Raw genomic sequence first — 24,442 nt, forward strand, 5'->3', positions numbered from 1 at the left:
AAATCATGGCTGCATTGATGTAATCCTGAATCCCATTGAACTGGAGATCCTTTTGGGGTACACATGTAAAGTATGTAGTGTTGGGGTCAAAGGATCCCAGACAACCTGAAACAGAATCATCAAATCCTTGAGTACATGGAAGTTATGGAATCTAACTCTTCTCCTACTACAGGAATCCAGTTGAAAGTTAGAAGGGAGAAGGCTATCTAATCTTAACATCAAAAGCTCTAATGAAAAAGAAACATTTATTGCTAGATCAAATTGTTCTTAAACAATAATGATTTTTTTTTTTAATATAACGAGTCTCAAAGTTCCATCGTTCCACTTCACAATTCTACAGTTCTGGACCTTGCAGTTGCATTCTTGTTTTGCGACTTGCTCCTCTTTCCGTTTCTTGTGTGGGTCGTCCTTCGGCTTCGCGCTTTCTCTTCGCTTTTTTGTTATCAACACCACCACTCAGTTTGCTGCCTTCCATATTTTTCTCCATATCAGAATTCTTCACAGCTGGGCTTTTGACATCGTCGTCTTTAGAAACTCCCACAAGGAACACTTACGAACTGGGCTCACTCAGCAGGTTCAATCTTGACAGTCTTTTGATCCATACATGGATTTGGGTTGGATTGCCACCATTTTCTAAGTGTGCCTGTGTGCCAGTGCAGCCGGTCTTTCACTCACGTTTAAATATGGGAACGTGACCATTTATAATCCCCATTAGGAAAAAAAGAAGTATTCTAATTTTAGCACAGAGAAAGAGTCTCATCCCTCCAAGATTCTTTTTTCTTGCAATTTGTAAAGTTCTGTGCCTTTAAGAAAGCAACTGGAATTCTCTGTGTCCATTTGATGATTCAGTTCCTGGTTTCAGTTGAAAATAAAAAGCATGTGTTTTATATTGTATCTCACCCTATTTCTGTAATGCATGTTGGCCAACTGCAAGCTCATTTGCTTCCTTTCCATGGCCCTATAAGGGTTCTGTTGTGCATTGTATGCAGGCAAAATAGCAACAGGAGACCCACAAAAATCTGGAGTCAGTCTGGCTTTGCCTCAAAACTTCAGCTTCTTTCAGGGACATTAAGTCCTTTTGTCTTCAAGTCCATGGAGATCCTCCATCATCCAGGTCACAGTTGTCGCAAAGGTGCTTTTTCAGGTGGCAACTGGACTTTCTTGTTTTCCCTTGAAGATGTTTCACCTCTCATCTAAGAAGCTTCTTCATCTCTGACTGGATGATGGGGAATGGCTGTCTGCAAGGAACATAAATCCCATAAATTCCCCACCATCCAGTCAGAGCTGAAGAAGCTTCTTAGATGAGAGGTGAAACAACTTCAAGGAAAAACAAGAAAGACCAATTGCCTCCTGAAAAAGCACCTTTTGGTTTCGCCCTTTCCCCATTTTCTTTTACCTTTTTAGGTTAGATATCTAAGTTCACAATACAAGCCACATTTTTTTTTCTTGGATGCAATCAATGCTTTAACTCTTCTGGTCCTCTCGTTTCTGGAATGTTTAGAGACAGGAGCTTCCCGGTCACCCTGGAGATGACCTCTGCCAAGAGACAGGAGCCCGTGTGTCCCTCACGTTCAAGTTAGAAGAGGAAACTCTCGGTGTTGGTCCACAACATCCCGCAAATTGAAACCACTAACGACAAAGATGCAAACGCATCCGATGATTAATCTGATATTTGACAAGCTCGGAAGTGCTGCTCTTTTCAGCTGGAGCTGAGCTGTAAAGCAGGAGCTGCGAGCGCCTGAGCTGGCACTCAAGGCTGAAGAGGCAGGGAGCGTTTGGTCTGCTCGCTCCTGCCTCTTCCTTTAAGCTGCCTTGCTTTTTCCCAAACCAATACTGCAAAATCTGGAAACCCGGAATGAATGCGTCCCTAGCAGAGGAGAAGTAAGAAAGCTGGTGGTGTCGAATGTCCCTTTTTTTTTTGGCAAGAAGGCCACAATTAGCATCCCAAAGCATCAAGATGCAGGAGACCAGAGGTTTCACTTAACACCTGCCTGGTCACTTCATTTCCTTTTTGCTTTTTTCTGGCTGTGCTGGCAACTTTTTTTGTATGGGAGGCCAAAAAAAAAAACCCACCCCGGTTAGAGTGACTTAAACTTTCGTTTCGACTGCGTGGTGGCTTGGCAGCTGGTTGGCATGAAACACCGTCTCGGACAATGTTGACTTTGGAATGGGAATCGGAGGGTCTGCAAACGGTGGGCATTGTTGTGATTATCTTTGCCTCTCTCAAGCTGCTGCATTTGCTTGGACTGATAGATTTCTCCGAAGGTAAAGTGGTGACTTTGAATTGTTTTGTTTGTAGGTAGTGCCAGCTGCTGTTGCTGCTGTTGCTGCTGCCGCCTGGGCTCTGCGTGTACCTTTGGCGTTGGAGAATAAAACGTGCTGCTCATACACTTGTGCCAAGCAGCTTCTGCAATTTATGGTTGCCCGCCTGGGCTGTAAATCATGTTTTGTTTTTGTTTATATTTCTATGGTTTAGTCACTGCAGCTTCTCGAAGCTATGTTTTTCAGGGATGGAGGCAGAAAGGCACCTCTCAATCACATCGCCAGAGTAAGAAAGTTAGCCTCTAATCAGGTTTTCTTGGCGTGCAGATTGTGGCTATGTCAAACTGGAACTTTTCTGATTTCCATTATTAATACGATTAATATTAACCGGTTGCTTTTATGCACGAACGGATTTCGGGAAAACTGTTTGGGGTGTGTTCTGTTTATTTATCCATTCAGAACTGGAAGCGGTTGACTGGTTAAGATGTCAGTCAATATTCCAAGCCATCCCGAGTATTGGTTGTAATGTGCATTCTTGGGAACAAATGATAAAATGTTTTTAATATATTCGTATTGCCTTGCAGTCTGTTCAGTTTATTTCTCTGTAAAGGAGCACCAGATGTATAAACAAAAGTTCCCTGTAGGGTTCGGTAGATGAGTTTATGAGCATTATATTTTCTTGGGATTTCTTTGTTATATCTGGTGCTAAAAATTAAAACTGTAGCCCTCCGATTTAATTCTCTAGATTGCAAGCAAACTGAAATTATTCAGATTGCTCACATAGTGTTTCTCCCCAGCCAATTTCCTTAGAAATTGCACACACTCAGAGTCTGCCACGAATTTTTTTCTTATTTTCCTCTCTTTTTATCTTATTCATCTTCAGAAAGTGAAATCAGCAACTATTAACTTCTTAAGAATTGCTAAATAATTCTGCCTTTACATTAAAAGACATGTTAGTAGAAAGAGACTCTTTTAAAACCTAGACTTCATAGAAAACTTTAGAAATATACTGATTGTAGTTAATTTATCAGCAGTGAACAGCAATGAATAATTTATAAAAGGTAAGTGTGAATTGAGTTCAACTCTTGATATTAAGCTGATGCGATAGCCATGTTGGTTTCTTGGCAAAAATTCAAAAGTAGTTTGCCATCACTGTATTTTAGGATGTGTTTTCCAGCTTCTGAATTTAACCTAAACTCTGGAGATTTTCTAATGATTTCTCATCCAAAAAATAACCAAATCGAATCCCGCTTTGTTTTTTAATATCATGCAAGGCCAGCTGGGTATTATCACTTGCTGCCAGTTGATAAATCTTCATCTCATTGCTAAGAATACCTTTGTTTGTGATGTTTTAAATTTAGGCTTAAACAATATGAACTATAAGAATATAATAAGTAAACAGCTGATGCAAAATAGGAAATCCACATTGACTTAAAAGGGAAAATTGACTGCATGACGCCCCTAAAAAGGATCCATGATCTGAGAAGCATAAAATAGTTCTTGCGTTAATAAATCCTTTTGATGAAGTGAAAGAAATAGGCTGGGTTATAACTCAGTTCTATAAAGGCTGGAAATTTATTCCAGTCCTTAAATAATAATTTAAGTTAGGGTTAGGGCTGGAGAACAGGAGCTCTCCGGTCAACATGGTAATTTTACGCTGGGTATACGATACAACAGTGGTTTACATATAGATGTATTTGCAGCAGATTGACAGTGGTTGAAATATAATCCCTCTCTTGCAAAAAATTAGACAAGGCATAGGGTAGCATGAAATTAGTGTGTGGGTGTGGGTGTGGGTGTTTGTGGGTGTGAAGGTAGAGTGCTAAAATTGAGTTTAGTTTGGGATTGAAACCAGGGAAAGAAAAGTAGGCTTAGAACTTGAGCTAAAGAGATGATGATTATGGCGATGAGGTCTGGTTTTGAACCATGTTTCTCAAGGTTTACAAAAGTTAGATGCCTTCTTCTTATCTAGAACAGGGATCTCCAACCTTGGCAACTTTAAGCCTGATGGACTTCAGCTCTCAGAATCCCCCAGCCAGCAAAGCTGGCTGGGGAATTCTGGGAGCTGAAGTCCACCAGGCTTAAAGTTGCCAAGGTTGGAGACCCCTGATCTAGAATGTATCTGTACTTGTGGATACCATGCCATATCAATTCCTTGATCACTCCGTTCTTGTTTAGTTTTCATTCAAAAGATCTTTATATCTAGCAATACTTCCCATGTTAATAACGTTTGGGTGAACCAGTGCTCTCATCGTTGAAAGCCAAACTGGTATCTTGAAGCGCTCTGATTTTCTCCCATACTAACAGCAGTGTGTTCCTAATATAATGTTGAGATCAGTAGTGGGTTTCAATTTAGTTTGCTACCAGTTTGCTCGTGCGCATTTGCTCATGCGTGTGCACATGTGCACTTGTGTGTGCGCACACACACAACACTTCTGTGCATGCACAAAAGCATCCAGGCAGGAAGGCGGAGCCTCCTGCCGCTACCGGTTCGCCCTGAATCGGGGCGAACCGATAGCAACCCACCTCTGGTTGAGATGATGATCATGGTTTTGAACCATGTTGCTCAAGGTTTACAAGAGCTAGATGCCTTCTTCAAAGCCTGTGCATCCATTTTCAGCCCAAATAGTATGCCAGTCAAAATAACATCTTGAAGCTGAAGCCACAAAGTTGTTGTTGGATTATGCTGGTTTTCTGCAGTCCTAAAATATGCTTGGTAAGCATTTGTTTGTTTGAACTGGAAAGGTGACCTAACAGCTCCTACAGTTTCTGTCTCTCCGACACAAACTGCTAAGTAAATTAAGGTGTTTTGTGCAGAATAGAGTAATTACAAGGAGGTGAACTAATCCAATCTTTCTTTTCTAGGAGAGAGAGAAAGAGGGAGGGAGGGAGGGAGGGAGAGAGATGGAGAGAGAAAGAGAGGGAGGGAGGGAGAGAGAGGGAGGGAGAGAGAGATGGAAGAGAGGGGGAGGTAGGGAGAGAGAGGGAGAAAGAGAGAGGGAGGTAGGGAGAGAGAGAGGGATGGAGAAAGAGATGGAGAGAGGGAGGGAGGGAGAGGGAGGGAGGGAGAGAGAGGGAGAGAGAGAAAGAGGGAAAGAGGGAGGGAGGGAGAGATGGAGAGAGAAATGGAGAGAGGGAAGGAGAGGGGGAGAGGGATGGAGAGAGAAATGGAGGGAGGGAAGGAGAGGGGGAGAGAGAGGGATGGAGAGAGAAAGAGATGGAGAGGGGGAGGAAGGGAGAGGGAGGGAGAGAGAGAGAGGGAGTAATTCATACCAACATACCTATACTTTAGAGAAAAGCTGTTATTTGTAGAAGATGGTTCTATGCATTCTTTTATCTCACTCTTCTTCTTCTTCCTTCCTTCCTTCCTCTTCCTTGTCTTCCTCTTCCTTGTCTTCCTCTTCCTCATCTTCTTCCTTTTCCTCCTCCTCCTCCTCCTCCTCTTCTTCTTCCTCTTCCTCTTCTTCTCTCTCTCTCTCTCTCTCTCTCTGTGTGTGTGTGTGTGTGTGTGTGTGTGTTTGTGTGCTGGAGAGAGCGAGAGTGAGTGAGAGCAGTTAAACAGGAAAGGTTTCTCAAAGTCTTTCGTAGTTTAGCTTCCAGTTATCAGACAACTGCCTGCAATATAGTTTATTCTTTTCAGCCGTATCTGAAGGATGGAAAAAGTAATTAAAGCATTGTAAGGCATAATTGAAGGATGATCACCGAGTTTGTTTCTTTGATTTCTGTTCCGTTTTCAGCAGTCCAGGCACCCAACAAACAAACAAACAAATAAAAATGAACCATTTAAGTCCATTCTTACGGTTTAAGGAGATTTGAAGTAAAATCTGTGTCTTTGGCGAAGTCGTTTTTTATCTTCCCAAATGTGTTTAAGGTTGCTATCTAAAGATAATTAAGACAATAAATTCAGCCCTAAGAATTCTCCCCTGTCAGGAAAAGTCTAGCTGATTGTGCATTTTGAAAGATCAATAAATTGAAACAAGGCGCCGCCTCATTCGCTTTATCTTATTTAGAATATCTTGTAAAAATACCAATAAAAATGCACATTACAAGAATCGAGGTGTAATTAAATAACACAATGCCTAACACAACCCTAGGCATTGTTCTCTCTGACTTAGGAAAGAGAGCTGCTATTTCTAGCTTAATTTCAGACTTAATATGGTTAAATGGGATGGCTTATCAGCCTTTACACAATTATTCATTGATTGTGTGATTCATTAATTCATTAAAAGACCACCTGCACATATTAAGAATCCATTTGGTCAAAGTCTGAAAGGGGAAAAAGTATCAGCAAAAATTCTGTTTGTGGACTATTTTTTAACTCTCTAAACCAGGGCTCCGCAAACGTGGCTCTTTTAAGACTGGTGGACTTCAACTCCCAGAGTTCCTCAGCCAGCAAAGCAAACTCTGGGAGTTGAAGTCCACCAGTCTTCAAAGAGCCAAGTTTGCAGACCCCTGGTCTAAACTTCTACAAAAGAAAAAAAAAAGTTCTTGGAAATATTTATTGTAGTTCTTTAGTTTATTTAGTTCAAGAAGTTAAAAAGCAGAGTTTGTAAGCTAATTTATCTCTCTGGTTTCCCTTATCGGAAATTCATGTCCACAGACACAGGTTCTCTCTCGCCTGTTTCCTTCAACTTTAAATATTGTTCCACTTTTGATTCCATCCCCCGTGAAAATTAGCCATTAAAACCTGGCGAACCAGATATCCAGATAGTTCTCAACTTACAACCATTTGTTTAGTGACCGTTCAAAGCTACAGCGGCGATGAAAAAAAGTGAGTTGCGACCGTTTTTCACACTTTCGACCGTTGCGGCGTCTTCATGGTCAGGTGATCAAAATTTTGGATACTCGGCAACTGGCGTGTACTTATGACGGTTGCAGTGTCCTGGGGTCACGTGACCCGCTTTTGAGACCTTCTGACCGGCCAAGTCAATGGGGAAGGCAGATTCACTTAATGGCCAGGTTACTAACTTCACAACCGCAGCAATTCACATAAGTGTGGCAAGGAATGTCATAAAATGGGGCAGAATTCACTTAGCAACAGAAAGGTTGGGGCCATTTATGGGCGCAAGTCCAAGACTACCTGTATCTTGTCTGTTCTCCTGTGGAGAAAGCAGAGGCCCATAGAGAAGGCCCACTGGACTCCTGGATGAAGCGGAAGTAAACCTAACCCTGGTCTGTTTTATGGTCTTGTGAAGCCCATAGGGAACAGCCAAGTTTTGTGAGCTTCTCACCACTCCTGTGGATGTTTGACTACCTCTACCTCTACTCTACTCTACTCTACTCTACTCTATTCTATTCTATTCTATCTGGGTTGCTTTAAAGCTTCTTTAATATTGTTGTTGTTAGTCACAAAGTCATGTCTGACCCATCATGACCCCATGGACAATGTTCCTCCAGGCCTTCCTGTCCTCTACCATCCCCCAGAGTCCATTTAAGCTCCCGCCGACTGCTTCAGTGACTCCATCCAGCCACCTCGTTCTCTGCCGTCCCTTCTTCTTTTGCCCTCAATCATTCCCAGCATTCGGCTCTTCTCCAGGGAGTCCTTCTTTCTCATTAGGTGGCCAAAGTATTTCAGTTTCATCCTCAGGATCTGGCCTTCTAAAGAGCAGTCAGGGTTGATCGCTTCTAGGACTGACCTGTTGGATATCCTTGCAGTCCAAGGGACTCGCAGGAGTCTTCTCCAGCACCAGAGTTCAAAGGCCTCCATTCTTTGGCGCTCAGCCTTTCTTATGGTCCAACCTTCACAACCATCCATTGCAACTGGGAAAACCATGGCCTTGACTATACGCACTTTTGTTGGCAGGGTGATGTCTCTGCTTTTTAGTACGCTGTCTAGATTTGCCATAGCTTTCCTCCCCAGGAGCAAGCGTCTTTTCATTTCTTGTTTGCAGTCCCCATCTGCAGTGATCTTGGAGCCCAGGAAAATAAAATCTGTCACTACCTCCATTTCTTCCCCATCTATCTGCCATGAACTGAGAGGGCCGGATGCCATGATTTTAGTTTTCTTAATGTTGAGTTTCAAGCCAACTTTTGCACTCTCCTCCTTCACCCACATCAAGAGACTCTTTAGTTCCTCTTTCTTTAGTGTGTGTGTAATATATTTGGGAATCTGTATAATTTTTTTGAGCAAAGGTGTAACAGGGTGATTGTGACATCTAATCGTTTTCGAACTGGTATACCATTTTCTCTTGGGGGAAAAAAAACATTTTGACAGAAACTACAACTAAGTGTTTACTTGAAGTCAAAATGGCAGGTAAATAAAATGTTTAAAGCCTTTTGGTTTCCATAGAACCTCAAGGCATCAGTTGAAGTAAATGATACCCAGATAGTAATATATGAATCAGTGATACAAACAAGAAAGGTTTGCAACCCAGTGTGTAGACACATAATGAGCTATTTTGGTGTCAGCTACAACTAAGAGTAATCCTCGACTTACGATAGTTTGTTTAGTGACCGTTCAAAGTAACAATGGCACTAGAAAAAGGGACTTATGACTGTTTTTCACACTTACAACCGTTGTAGCATCCCCAAGGTCACGTGATCAAAATTCAGATGCTTGGGAACTGATTCGTTCTTATGACGGTTGCAGTGTCCCAGGGTTATGCGCTCTCCTTTTGTGACCTTCCGACAAGCAAAGTCAAGGGGCAAAATTAGATTCACTTAACAACCAGGCTGCTCACTTAATGACTGCAGGGATTCCCTTAACAGTTGTAGCAAGGAAGGTTGTAAAATGGGCCAAAACTCACTTACCAGCAGTCTCACTTAACAATAGAAATGTTGGGCTCAGTTTTGGTCATAAGTCGAGGACTGCCTGCATTTAGATTTTCTTCCTTTTTCCCTTTTTTTTATTTCCTGTCTTTTAATTCTCTTTGGCTCACCTGTGCCGCTTTTTTCTTCTTGGCTTTGTTATGCATGAGTGTTTCCCTTGAAATGGAACAAGGATACATTCACAGAAGTTGTTCCTAACAAGATCCAGGGCTTTTGTGCGGGTGAGATTCTTAAATTCTCCTTAGGTATTGAAAGAGAAATCTCACTTTTGCTGCAGGTGCGATCTGCTGTCAAAATGTTCCCTCAACCCCAAATCTGTCCCCAGATGTGTTCAATTAATGGAAAGCTAAAAGGTCATTGTCACTTCCAATTGTCCTGCGGCAACACACATCAATAGTTATTGAATTATTATTTGCACTGTCTGGCTCTTTAAAGCTCAAATGAAGGCAAGTAACATATTTTTTTTCGCCTTTTATTTATTAAGCAGTCAGGAAACAAAAAAGAACAGAACAAAACCAACTGCAGGTTTTCGTGCTTTATCTCAATAAAGACTCTGGACCAGGATTAAGAAGAGAAATGTGCTTCCAGAGCATATTTGGGATTGGGGTGCCTTTGTTATCCAACACTACAGCAGCCTATAGCAACTTCTTTGTAGAGGCTTTAATATTTGGAGTATTGCTCAGACTTCTATATCACTTCACAGTGTTTTACAGCACCCTCTCTAAGGGATGTTTATAGAGTCAGCCTCTTGCCCCATCGGGGTCCTCATTTTACCAACCTCGGAAGGATGGAAGGCTGAGTCAACCTTAAGATAATCAGGATCGAACTCCTGGCAGTGGGCAGAGTTTGCCTGCAAAACTGCCTTCTAACCACTGCACCACCACAGAAGATAGATAGATAGATAGATAGATAGATAGATAGATAGATAGATAGATAGATAGATAGATAGATAGATAGATAGATCTAGTGATAGTCAACTTTGAACAGATTGAACTCCAGGCTGTGGGCAAAGTTTGGGGTTTTTTGGGGGGCTACTCATGATATTTACAGAAGTCTTCTCCAACTCCAGAGTTCAAAGGTGTCAGTATTCTTCTTCTTCTGTGTTTTAAAGTCCAACTTTCACTTCCATTGTCTTACAGGGAATACCATCACTTGCACAATCTTTGTAGGTGTAGACACAATGAATATTGTGTTTGAATATTTCTTCCAAGGTCTTCATAGCTGCTGTACCAAATCCCAGTGGGTGGCCTATTTCTTGACTGCTTTTTCCTCCTTTGCTGTTGAGGGTTGGCCCTCAAGGCAGAAGCGACCCACCACTTTAATATCTTCGTTGTCAGGTCTAAGGCTGATTGCTCTACCGTTGACATCTGTTTGGTCTTCTTTATATTTAATTTTAATCCCATTTTTGGGGCTTTTAGTAGAGACAAAGCGGGATTTGTCTTTCTGTCTGGCCTTTTCTCTTTCTCTCCTGTACTTCCCTCCCTTGACGACGTAGCCTAGGGAGTAATGACAATGTTCCTGTCTGACTTATTTTAGTTTACTTTATTGTCATTGCACCTGGTACAACGAAATTAAATGCCATCTTCAGTGCACATTATAATTAAAAAAATAAAACACAAACACGCATCCTTCACATTCTGTACAATTGAACTGAAAACCGATATTGCATTAATATTGCACGATACAGTAGAATTCAATATAGTTACTTCCCTGGGATAGAAGCTGCTTTTCATTTCCTAATGTGGCTACCTTTTTCTTCAATCTCCATTACCATTCACCGGTACTTACTTTTTTTTTTTTTTTCATTTATATCCCGCCCTTCTCTGAAGACTCAGGGCGGCTTACACTATGTCAAGTCTTCATCCATTTGTATATTATATACAAAGTCAACTTATTGCCCCCAACAATCTGGGTGTTGTGTCTTGTCCGCTCTCACCGCAGCCGGGGTCTGCTTATCTGCTCCCGAACACGGAGGAATGTATGCCTCCCGGCCCCAGTCCTGGCTCCATGCCCAGACAAGCTGCAGAGGAGGGAGCATCCCCCGGCCCCAGCCCTGGCTCCATGCCCAAGCAGGCTGCAGAGGAGGGGGCACCTCCCGGTCCCAGCCCTGGCTCCATGCCCAGGCAAACGGAGCAGCTAGACCCCTCCCCCTCCTCCACAGCATGTGAGCCTGAGGAAAGTTTACTTCCAACAGCTGATTGGAGTGACCCTCGCATCAGAAGATTTGATAGGCGGAGGCAACAGAAGGAAGGGAGGGGCAGGCCTTAATGAGTGCTGAGTCATGGAGCCACACCCCATGGCCTATATAAAGGATCTGCTTTCTGGCAGTCTCTGAGTCAGGCAAAGTTGAACTTATCTTGCTGAAGTCACTTACTGGTCTCCTGCCTGCTCTGAGGACTTTGCTAGGGCTTTGGGCAGAGCTGCAGAGGCAAGCCTGATTCGGATTTCCCTGACCCGGCCGTCAGCGGAGGAGTGGGACACGACACTGGGTCCTCATTTTACCTACCTTATAAAGGATGGAAGGCTGAGTCAACCTTGGGCCTAGTGGGATTTGAACCTGCAGTAATTGCAAGCAGCTGCTGTTAATAACAGACTGCATTAGTCTGTTGAGCCACCAGAGGCCCCAAACTTGGGCAAAGCTCAGACTGCATGCATCCAAGACAACCACATTATGAAAATTTATCTTTTTTTCTCTCTCTCTCTCTCCGTGGTATGTTTGTAATTTGAATTGCCCATTATTACTTCATCACTCAGCAATTTGTTCACAAGCATATCTCCTTAACAAGGGATCCTGCTGAATTCAGGCCTCTGGCTGCTTCACCCCAAGCGTAATTGGAGCCAGGATTCACGTATTTCCCATTTGTGTAATTGTGGGGGGAGACAGGGAGCTTCTTTGGTTAAAGAAGATGAGATTGTCAGCTGGAAAGACAACAGCCTGGGTTTGAGTCCCGAGTTCCGTGAGATGGGATGAGCTCCCATTCCTTGCTCCAGCTCCAGCCCGCCTAGCAGTTTGAAAGCATGCAAATGTGAATAGATAAATAGGTACTACTTTGCTGGGAAGGTAACGGTGTTCCATGCGCCTCAGTGTGTAGTCATGCTGGTCACATGACCACGGAAAGGGTCTTTGGACAATGCTGGCTTCCTCGGCTAAGAAGACCAGAATCAGATAAAATTGGGCAGGGGAAACCGTCACCTTTAATGGGGAATAAGCAGAAAAAGTTGGAGTTTTTTGGTTTCCGGTGCCTTGAGATGAGACATGCAGAGTGAACCACCACTTCTGAAAGGGTCGTTTCAAAGACAGGTTTTGGAACTGGGGTCTTTGATGCTGAGGATTTAAAAAAGGGGTCTGTAATCATTTTATTTGGAGCTACAATTATACGTCGTTTTTCAGACATTATTGTGCAACAGAGAAGACACATCTTGTCCAAATCTAAGTAGATAAATTGAAGGGTTTTTTGAAAGAAATACCGTATTTTTCAGAGTATAAGACGCACCTTAGTTTTTGGGGAGGAAAATAAGAAAAAAGCTGATTGGCAGGTGGATCGGCCTCCCGGAATACCCCCAATCAGCTGTTCCCAGAAGTGAATTTTAGCAACAGGTTCCTTGGTTGTGAGCCTTGCTTTTTTTTTTTTTTTGGCTTTTTTTTCTGCCTCTGAAAGCCTCTGAAACAGCTTCAGAAAAAAAGCCTCTGAAGCTCTGTTTGGAAGCTTCTTTTCTGAAGCTCCGTTTGGGGCTTTTATTCTAAGCTCCATGAAGCTCCATTTCTGATGTTTTTTTCAGCCTCTGAAACCTCCGTTTGAGAAGCTGGGCAGGGCTACATTCAGAGTATAAGACGCACCCAGATTTTCACCCTCTTTATGGGGCGAAAAAGGTATGTCTTATACTCCGAAAAATACAGTATGTGAATAATTATTTTTAAATGATTGGGGCAATGAGGATTTATTACCCAATTGTTGTATAGTATTTAATTTTTTAATTAATTAACCAGCTCTTTTCAAACGTTTGTGAAAGGTAAAAATGGTGTTGTTGTGTCTTTGGTAAGAGGAAGATCTCGGCTTCAAAGAAAGATCCAGTGTTATTTGCTGAGTTCGGGTGAGAAAAAAATGTACATTTGCTGCAAGGAAGCCTGTCGAAGTATTTTTATAGTTGGGAACGGCTCCTGAAAGAATAAAACAACCGAACCTCAAAGTTACTAGACTTAATGTCTCCATTTAATGTTCTTCCCCAAGTTTGCTTTTTAAGACATAATGCAAACAATTTCATTCTATACGGAGCTGGAAAATGTTCCCACACACGCACCAAATCCATTTGGTTCTAAAAATAGATCAAATCGACTGTGAGAGAATGACAGGATTGTTCATTTCACGTACCGGTGACTTGGGCAAAACCTGCTAACCCTTCCCCAAATGGCGAAGCGATTCAGAATGAAATTGAGAGGGCTGGATGGCCCTGCGGTTCAACATGGGACCAAGATTATAAGCCACCATACTAGAGACTATATGATAAATTTCTGAGCCGGCTGGCTGATCGCAATCAGTTAGCTGTGACCTATGGAGAACTCCATTACATTTCTCTCTCGCACACATTAACACATATGTGTACACATCTATAGCCAGGCATATGAAATGACCCTCCTAATGTACTCTACTTAAGACTTCTGATGTGAAGGTGGGCTTGTTTGGCTACCTCTGACCCCAATCTGCCTCACCTATCCCCTTTCTCCTCCCCATATTTTCTTGGGGGAAAAAATTTGAAGACGTTTCTTTGAAAATCCATGCTAGTAGACCAGTGGTAGTCAACCTGGTCCCTACCGCCCCCTAGTGGGAGTTCCAGCTTTCATGGTGGGCGGTAGGGGTTTTGACCGATACTGAAGCACTTTCCTTTTTTTTTTAATTTAATTGACTTTTTAAAAAATTTTCATAGCATTATTTAAAAACATTTTCATGAGGTTTTCATAAAATTCCCCGTGACAATTTAAACTTCTGAAAATATACTATTTGTATCGCCCGCACATAAGTTTAGTTCACGTTACGTAAGTGAAACTAAATGGCGCTATAGTGCGACCGCAAACAAAAGAGCCCCGTCCCAGAATAGCTCGCGCATCTCCCCCACCACCACCTAGCTGTAACAGACAAGCAGAGCTGGTAGCCGGCGCCCTCCCCAAACCCAATCCACGATGCACGAAAGGCATGCGCAGACAACGATCCACGGTGCATTACTGTGGAACCAGTGGGGGGTTAGAAAATTTTACTACTAACAGAGATACAAAAGTGGGCGGTAGGTATAAAAAGGTTGACTACCCGTGTAGTAGAGCGTCCACCTCCAGGCAGAGTTGGATCTTTTTAGTACAGGTAGATCTCTACTTACCACAGTTCATTTAGTGACCGTTTGAGGTTACAACGGCACTGAAAAAAGAGACTTATGACCATTTTCCACACTTATGACCATTGCAGCATCCCCACGGTCACCTGATATACATCTGGATGCTTGACAACTGGTTCATATTTATGGCAGTTGCAGCGTCCCAGGGTCACGTGGTCCCCTCACGTGCGACCTTCTGACCAGCAAAGTCAATGGGGAAACCAGATTCACTTAACGACCATGTTCCTCACTTAACAGATGCCCTTAACAAATGTGGCATGAAAAGTCGTAAAACGGGGCAAAACTCACTTAACAAATTTTTCACTTTAGCGACATCAATTTTGCGCTCAGTTGTGGTGGTAAATTGAGGATTTCCTGTACTTGAATAGGGAACCTCAAGGCAATTAATGGGAGGTTAATGCAGATTAGCCTGGGAAATCAAACAAGGTTTCAAAAGTAAGAGAGGAAGTGATCTACTTGGATAAGCCTTATCTTACCGGGAGAAATCTTTTGTATAGTTCAACCTCTTTAAATATTTGTATGTATTTTTGTAGTTTGGAAAACAAATAGAATAGAATAACAGAGTTGGAAGGGATCTTGGAGGTTTTCTCATCCAGCCCCCTGCTTAGGCAGGGAAACCTTACAGCATTCTGGACAAATTGTTATCCAATCTCTTCTTTAAAACTTTCAGATTTACATCTTCTGGAGGAAAGTTGTTCCACTTATTGATTGTTCTAACTGTCAGGAAATTCCTCCTTAGTTCTAAGTTGCTTCTCTCCTTGATCAGTTTCCACCCATTGCTTCTTGTTCTACCCTCAGGTGCTTTGGAGAACAGCCCGACTCCCTCTTCTCTGTGGCAGCCCCTGAGATATTGGAAGACTGCTGTCATGTCTCCCCTGGTCCTTCTTTTCATCAAACTAGACATATCCAATTCCAACAACCATTCTTTATGTTTTAGCCTTCAGTCTTCTGCATTAGGCTACGGTGGAGTTATCAATATTAAAGTGCTAAGACCAGATATAGGATGCTGAGCTGAGCTGCTACAAATGATATAAGCTTTTCTGAGCAAAATGTCCCTCTGTCCAAATGTCTATGGAGATTCTCTATCATCCAAGTCATAGTTGTCCCAAAGGTGCTTTCTCAAGAGGCAACAGGACTTTCTTTGTTTTTCTTTGAAGATGTTTTACTTCTCATCCAACAAGCTTCTTCAGTTCTTGGATGAGAAGCGAAACACCTTCAAGGAAAAACCAAGGAATTCCAGTTAGTTGCCTTTTGAAAAAGCAGTTTTGGTACAACTATGACCTGGATGATGGAGAACCTCCATAGACATGAAGTTTCCCCCTTTATCTTCTAATGTTAGCTGGCCATATTGTTTAACCATCATCCTTCATATTCTTTCAGCATTGAAGAAATTGCAATCTATTAAATTTCTATTCCCCACTAGAATGAACTGAAGGTTAAAAGAAATTATCTCATGTAATTTATGGCGCAACATTATTTCATGTTGGGTTAATGTGAACTGTTATATCATAGCTGTCATGATCAAATGGATGTGATAAAGCTTATTCTTTCCCCCCCCCAAACATCTACTTCATGTACAAGCTATTTTTAACCAAAGAAGATGTCCAAAAACCTAACTCACATTATCCAATCAAATCACTGATTCCTCCAAAATCTGTAGGAAAACTAGCTTTTATTTAGTTAAATCTATACAAGCTGCAAGATTTTGCAAAGGAAGCTCCTATGTTTGTGACATTATTATTATTATTATTATTATTATTATTATTATTATTATTATTATTATTATTATTATTATTATTATTATTATTATTATTATTATTATTATTATTATTATTATTAGACAAATTCCTTGTGTGTCCAATCACATGTCCAATACAAAATTCTATTCTATTCTATTCTATTCTATAATATGCACAATTTTGTAAAAAATACGACTTGCCTGTATCTGAAAAGTTATGGGAGCACAAAGTGGAAAAAGTTATTGAAAATGAGACAGTGAAGATCTTGTGGGACTTTCAAATGCAGACAGATCATCATTTGGAACATAACACGACAGATGTCACGGTTGTTGTGGACCGAAGCGTACTATTTATTGACATCGCAGTACCAGGATGCCAGAGTCAAAGAAAAAGAACTGAAAAAAAATCACAAAATATTGCAACCTGGCCATCGAAACTACATACCTATGGATGAAACATGTAACAGTGATACCCATTGTCATTGGCGCACTTGGTACCTTGTCCAAGAATTTTACAAAACACATCAAGAAATAGCAGCCTCCTGCAATAACACCAGCGGAACTGCAAAGAACTGTACTACTCGGAACATCGTACATCTTAAGAAGGTACTTCGTTGATACCTCGGACGCTGGCAATAACCCCTATCAACCATTAGCACCTGTCAATGGTATTTGCAATGCCTTTTTGAATGTTCAGTTGACTGAGTTTCATGTTTAATGAATAAAAGAGATAAAAATATAACAAAAGAGATAAAAATATAACAAAAACAACAACACTATTTCAAACTTTTATACATCAGCATGATGGTGGTTGGTGGAGTAGAATTGACACAAAGCTGTGAGTTTTCCATCATTTGTTGTTGTTGCGAAGTCATGTCTGATCCATCGTGACCCCATGGACAACGTTCCTCCAGGCCTTCCTGTCCTCTACCATCCATATCCATTTCCACCATATCCTGTGGCAATTCAAAATTACTTGTAGGTTTTGTGAATAAATGTTTCTCCAGAAATCTGTATTTTGGGTTCCTTTCTTTCCTTTCCAGAGCCTGCTCTGTGCTAGCAGAAAACAGGAACATGATAATATGTCGAGGAAGATTCTGGAAGTTTGTCTGGAAGTTCAGCCATGGTGACTGGACTTCGTTTTTTTTTTATTTGAACTGTTTTGTTGTTTATCCAAATGGTCTAAAGTCTAAAACAAAAACAGAAAAGAAATCCAGTTACCAATTTCCAGACAAGAATGTGAAGAATACAAAAGTTTTAAAAGATCTGTCTATTCTTTTTAATAATTTATCCCAGTCTTCAAAAAAAAGTCAGTTATTTGATCACATCTAGATTATTCACGTCAGAAAACTCATTATCTAATCTAAGACAGAATAACCAGAAATCTTATTTTAACTTGGGCCTTCTCGTTGAAGGATGTCTTTTTTTCCCCCAGTAGACTAGAGGGAAATTTAATTTGTTCAGTCATTTCTTTTTTTGAAATCCCCACTGACTGACTGTCTTTGACATCCTTTTCTTATATTGTCCAAACAGATAGAGCAGAAACATTTTATATTAACGTTTTCACCCATCTGCAGTTGTTTTCCAAAGGAAAGGAATGAAAAGATACGTAATCACAGGTGAAAGCCACATCTTATGCGAATAGCATTGACATGCATGTAATTATTCTAAAAGAAGATTTTTACCTACGCTGAAGGAAAACTGACCGTCCAACCGGACTTCGGTTCTTACTTCCACGAAGACAAGTGTGTGCTTCAACTATGTCTTCTCTGTAGCGTTTACAAGTTTTGGAACTCCTGCTAGATACTTGAGAATCATTTGAAAGTTCAGAAATTCCGTACGTGTTCATTTTAAAATTTCATTACAGTCTTCCTCCAAGCAAAGCATAAATTCATATCACATTAGTTAATTGGGTTCAGGGGATAAGCCTGGTTAGTCCTTAGATGGAGCACCTCCAGAAAGTATCTGGTCTGTTGGCTTGGCAGGGAAGTTCAGAATGGAGCTGGAAGGGACCTTGGAGGTCTTCTAGTCCAACCCTCTGTTCATGTAGGAGACCCTGTACCTGTTGTGTCTGCGCCTCCCGAGCCAGGCCTCCTGCCAGAAAGTGACTTGGAGCTGGGCCTGCTGCCAGAAAGTGACTTGGACAGTGAGGGGGAAGGGCTGTCAGGACTTACCTTGGGAGGACCGGCTTCCCTGGCTCAGCTCCAGGAGCCACAAGCAGGCCACTTGGAAGAGATAACGAGGCCTCCGTCCCCTGACTCTTCCCCCCCCAGGCCACGCCTGCAGACCCAGCTGACGGCAATCAGGCTTGATTGAACCCTAGATTTCGTAGGCAGGAGAGGAGGGAACAACAGAAGCAAGGGTGGGGCAGGCCTAGGAAGTGCTGAGTCATGGAGCCACACCCCACAGGATATAAAAGGCAGCGAGAGCTGGTGTGTCTCTTTGTAACAGGCAAATCCACTGATTAACTAGAGCTGGAGTTTGTGACTTACCAACATCGTGGAAGATAATGAGGGCTCTTGGCAGACGCTGGCTCTTTTGCCGCCAGAGCTGATAGTGCCGGCTAATTAAGCCATCATTCGGACGGAGGCGGAGGAGGACAGAACAGTACCATTGCAGACAAATGGCTGTCCAGTATCTTCTTGAAAACTTCCAGTGATGGATGATTGTCCTCACTGTTAGGAAGTTTCTCCTTAGTTCCAGGTTGCTTCTCTCCTTGATTAGTTTCCATCCATTGTTTCTTGTTCTACCCTCAGGTGCTTTGGAGAATAATTTGAGCCCCTCATCTTTGGGGCAGCCCTCAAATACTGGAAGACTGCTATCATGTCCCGCCCCCCAGTCCTTCTTTTCTGTAGTTGAAAACAACCCCCTTCCAAAATGCTATCTATCTATCTATCTATCTATCTATCTATCTATCTATCTATCATCTATCTATCTATCTATCTATCTATCTATCTATCTATCATCTATCTATCTATCCATCTATCTAATCTATCTATCTATCTATCTATCTATCTATCTATCTATCTATCTATCTATCTATCTATCATCTATCTATCTATCTATCTATCTATCTATCTATCTATCTATCATCTATCTATCTATCCATCTATCTAATCTATCTATCTATCTATCTATCTATCTATCTATCTATCTATCTATCTATCTATCTATCTATCATCTATCTATCTATTAAATTTAGAGGCCAATTATGAATGATTATATATATGTTTTTATATATATGAAAACGAAAACGTTAATGCAAAACCCAACACTAAGAATGAAGGCAAATATATGTGTAATGTTGCAAGATCCAATCTGGGTCTATCATCAGGACCGGAGGTTTTGTCTTTTGGACTCTTGCTGGAACCCATCCTTGGGGAGCTTCAGAATTCCCTGAAGATGGGCTCCAGCAGGAGTCCAAAAGCTCAAAAGACTAAACTTCTGGTTCCAGTGATCACCCTAGATTGGATCTTCTAAACACTCTGTCCCAATGAGTGGGGGCGGGAGGTGGGGGTCTGTTGTTACTCAATCAACCATCCCATTGTCTCCTCATTGGCGCCCAAAGCTAATTGGCAGAGCCAGGTCTTCAAGCTCTTAGAGGCAGTCAGGAAGGTCAGGGCCAACCTCACACCGAAGGCAACATGTTCCACAGGCCAGGTGCAATGGCAGAGAAGTCCTTTCTCCTAGATCTCGCCAGCCAGAATAATTGAGCTGAAAGAGCCCCCAGGATGCCTTCTCTGCCAGCATGGGTGGGGCAAGCCAATCCCAGTGGGATCAGATGGTCCCTCAAGTAATAATGGTGATTCTTTCTTTAGCTGTGGTGCTACAGTAGGTAGACTGCAGGGTTGCAGGCTGACTCTGCCCACTGCCAGCAGTTCGATCCTGACCGGCTCAAAGTTGACTCAGCCTTCTGTCCTTCCGAGGTGGGTAAAAGGAGAACCCAGATTGTTGGGGGCAAGAGGCTGATTCTGTAAACCACTCAGAGAGGACTATAATATGAAGCAGTATATAAGTCCAAGGACTATTGCTATACTAGAGTGCTACCAAATGCAGCATGGATGATATGATCCAGAACCGATATGATGGCATCCAACCACATAATTATATTTGCTAGGATATGGTCTGATTTTGAGATAGTGCTTAAATGGGGAACTAGTAGGAATACCTCAGCTTGGATCTAGACTTTGAAACTGAAAAAGTTCATCATGAGAAAGTAATGACAAATCACGTCCATGTTGCTGCCAAGAAAATTCACAAATGTGCCCATGGAGAGTTCATAGAATCAACCCGAGTTGAGCTGAGCTTGAAGAAGCCTTAACAAAATTAAAATTTAAATCAATGACTGCTGCATGCTTTTTTAAAAAATGATTAAGCAACCATCATTGTCTTCTTTCTCACAGAAACTAAATCCAAATGATTTAAAGGAGGAATTGTTATCTCTGTTCTTCAAGGGCATTTAAAAAATAAATTATTCTTCTCAAAGATCTTGCATCAAATTGAGAAAGTGTATGGATTGAATTTCATCTACAGGCATCCTTTTTAAAAACTAAATTACTAAAAGGAATGCTTCTTTTTCTCTCTCTTTCTAATGGGAATCGCTGAGTAACGCACATTTATTTTATTTATATATCATCTACAAATGTACCATGGAGGAAAGTACATTTTGCAAGAAAGAGATTTTTATATTTATAGTATCACGTTCATTTGTGGAACAAATTTTTGGATGGAAAGAAAAAGAAAGATGCATGAAACTAGGAATGTAAAGAGTTGTTGAATAGGCAACACAATTATTATGTAAGATATATAATATTTCTTTAAGTGATAGTGATTTATATTGATATTGTTTCCTGATTGCTTATTTGTACCCTATGACTATCATGAAGTGTTGTATCATTAAGTGTTAAATTTGTACCCTATGATTATCATTAAGTGTTGTACCTTATGATTCTTGATGAATGTATCTTTTCTTTTATGTACACTGAGAGCATATGCACTAAGACAAATTCCTTGTGTGTCCAATCTCACTTGGCCAATAAAAAAAAAATTCTATATCTCATATAAATTAATTCAACTATTCTTACATAAATAAAATTCCAGAAATACATTTATCTTATTATAATATATTTTAACTATAGAAATCTAAGGGGTCATTGGTTGGGGGGATTGCGCAGGTTGGTTGATGGTCCGGGCTGTCGCTGGTTGGTTGTGTGGTGGTTTCGGATTCTGAGGGGTTTGTAGGCTGGTTGTAGGTCAGTGTGTCTGTTGATGGAATCCTTTGTGGAGCGTCAGGCTTTGATGGACTCACAATTGTGGTGGGTGGTAGCATGGCCAATGATTTTTGTGTTTATCCAATCAAATTGGTGCTCTTTGGTGTCAGTGTAGGTCAGGGGTGTCAAATTCAATTCCATTGAGGGCCACATTAGGACTGTGGTTGACCTCGGGGGGAGGGCAGGTAGTCGTGGATGACTGGGTAGGTGTGGCCAATTGGGTGGGTGTGGCCAACTTGATGCCACTCCCCAAACTGCTAGCATGTTTCCTCTTCACACTGGGTAGACCGGGCTAAAGCCATACCGGCCTGATGTTTCATCTTTGCATTGGGTAGACCGGGCCAAAGCCACGCGGGCCGGCCCCTTACATTTCCCAGGATGGTCCTGCAGGCTGGATCCAACCACATTGTGGGCCGGCTCTCGGCTGCGGGCCTTGTGTTTGACACCCCTGGTGTAGGTAGAGATTAGGGATATGGGATTGTGGCATTTCACCACCAGCTGGTGTTCCCGGATTCTGGTTTTCAATTGACATGATGTTTGTCCCACGTAGAATTGGTTGCAATTCTTACCGTTGATTTTGTAGATTACATTGTATTTCTTTCATCCTTTGGTATCTTGTCTTTGGTTCTGGATAATTCCTAGCGGAATGTGGTTGCGGGTTTGTGGACTATTGCTATTCCCAAAGATTGGAGAATTCTGGCTGCCATTTCTGCCACCTCTTTTGTGTATGGTAGGGTTAGTTTTCATGTGGTGGCTCTTCATCAAACCTGGCTCTTCCATCAGGCTTTGTGTTAGGATCAGGGGTGGGTTCCACTTTACTACCAGTTTACAACGGGAGTGCGCACACAGATCATCAGTGATAATGGGGCAGTGGACGGAGCCTCCCACCACCAATACTACTGGTTCGCAAGAACCGGACCGAACCAGGAGCAAACCACCACTGGTTAGAATGGATGGATGGATGGATGGATATTGGAGATAGATAGACAGACAGACAGACATCTATGGATAGAAAGGATGGATGGACCCTCTTGAACAAGCAGGCAATATAGACAGAAGGTTTCGTTCCTTTGAAAAGTGGTTGATCAATGGATGTTTTTGTGTCCTTGTTCTTCTAACATTTTGAAGCTCTGCGGGGTTGTTTGGAGTTGAGCAGCCCAGAAGTGGAATCGAACAATAATAAATAAATAATGCACTTCTCAGATTTTTGCTCATGGTTGTCTTCTTTATATCCTGTCAATCACAACAGGGCTGAATACTTCCAAAAGTTTTTTGTTTTTATTATTATCATTGTTATTCACCCTTGCTACCTTTCTCCTTCCCGAAGAGAGCAATAGTATCTTTTACCAAGCTTGAGATGTTGATGCAATCGTCCCACATACACACACACACACACACACACACAAGCACACACAAGCAAACATAAACACACACACGCAACAAGTTATCCGGCCACTGCACTTTATATCATTTCTCCAGTTAAACAAACCAGTGTTTTTCAAGCATTGCTGTCTGGGGAAATCTCGAAGATTGAAGTGCACACATCTTAAAATTGTCAAGTTTGAAAAACACAAAGTTAGACCATCTAAGCCAGCAGTCCTATCATTTTTCAATCTTCACCCAGCATTTGTGATTTCCTTTTCATGTTTTTCTCTTAAGAGTTTGTTTCGTTTCCCCTCTTTGAAGTCGCCATATCATCCCGTACAGATCAAATATTAAAATACAGGGCCCAGCGTTCCTCACTTCAGCCTAATCCTGAATTATTCCATCGCTTTTATTTTTCCTTCCCCTTCCCTCTGCTTTCCAGTAGCATCACTCCACACGTTTCAATGTCCCTTTGCAACCTAATTCTTCTTTCTCTGTTCCAGATGTCTAGAATAGCTTTAAAAAATAAACATCCACTTTTTTGTTCAGTCCTGTGGGAAACCAACCTAATTCTTTTCAGTATAGACTCATCCTTTTTCTTCCTGAAGTCTTTTTACTTTTACTCTACTCCACTTTTTTAAGCCTTTCCTCAATCCCCCTCAATCCATCCGCCTCAAAAACTAAACCAGTCTTTTCCCTCGTTTTGTGCCTCTGAGTGTTTGGATCTATATTTGCCCAGGAAATCCCAGAGTGGGTTTTGTTCTGGATCTCATGACAGGGGAAAAAAGGCCTTAGCATAGAGCAGTCAGTAAACTTCTGAGCCAGAATCTTCTGCAGTGGGAGGCATGCAGGATGCTCTTCTTCCCAGTCTCTGACCAAATCCAGCGACTTGTTGAACTTTAGAACAGAATAGAGTAGAGTAGGGTAGAGTAGAGTAGAATAGAATAGAATAGAATAGAATAGAATAGAATAGTGTAGAGTAGAGTAGAGTAGAGTAGAGTAGAGTAGAGTAGAGTAGAGTAGAATAGAATAGAATAGAATAGAATAGAATAGAATAGAATAGAATAGAATGTAGAGAAGAGTAGAGTAGAGTAGTGTAGAATAGAATAGAATAGAATAGAATAGAATAGAATAGAATAGAATAGAATAGAATAGAATGTAGAGTAGAGTAGAGCAGAATAGAATAGAATAGAATAGAAAAGAAAAGAAAAGAAAAGAAAGAGTAGAGTAGAATAGAATAGAATAGAATAGAATAGAATAGAATAGAATGTAGAGTAGAGTAGAGTAGAGTAGAGTAGAGTAGAATAGAATAGAATAGAGAGTAGAGTAGAGTAGAGTAGAGTAGAGTAGAGTAGAGTAGAGTAGAGTAGAGTAGAGTAGAGTAGAGTAGAGTAGAGTAGAGTAGAACAGAACAGAACAGAACAGAACAGAACAGAACAGAACAGAACAGAACAGAGCTGGAAGGGACCTTGAAAGTCTTCTAGTCCAACCCCCTGCCCAGGCAGGAAACCCTACACCATTTTCAGACAAATGGTTATCCACTCTCTTCTTAAAACCTTCCAGTGTTGGAGCATCCACAACTTCTGCAGGCAAGTCATTCCACTGATTAATTGTTCTAACTGTCAGGAAATTTCTCCTTAGTTCTAAGTTGCTTCTC

At 41.5% G+C, this 24,442-nt stretch overlaps 1 protein-coding gene across 6 annotated transcripts in view; it reads left to right on the forward strand.

Moving 5' to 3' along the window:
• The window catches only part of KCNIP4 (potassium voltage-gated channel interacting protein 4), a 390,676-nt gene that overhangs the window by 291,218 nt on the left and 75,016 nt on the right, over nt 1-24,442 (forward strand). Inside the window, exon 1 of one of the 6 annotated variants that reach the window (XM_058192108.1) lies at nt 1,650-2,265. The exons of 3 other annotated variants lie outside the window; for them this stretch is intronic. In XM_058192108.1, the coding sequence (XP_058048091.1) occupies nt 2,154-2,265 (112 nt within the window). In that variant the 5' untranslated portion in view covers nt 1,650-2,153. Of the gene's footprint in view, nt 1-1,649; nt 2,266-24,442 lie in introns of those variants that run through there. 2 more of the 6 variants (XM_058192112.1, XM_058192111.1) reach the window with 2 other exon arrangements.

Source organism: Ahaetulla prasina, chromosome 8 (assembly GCF_028640845.1).
Source record: "Ahaetulla prasina isolate Xishuangbanna chromosome 8, ASM2864084v1, whole genome shotgun sequence".
Classification (NCBI taxonomy): domain Eukaryota; kingdom Metazoa; phylum Chordata; class Lepidosauria; order Squamata; family Colubridae; genus Ahaetulla; species Ahaetulla prasina.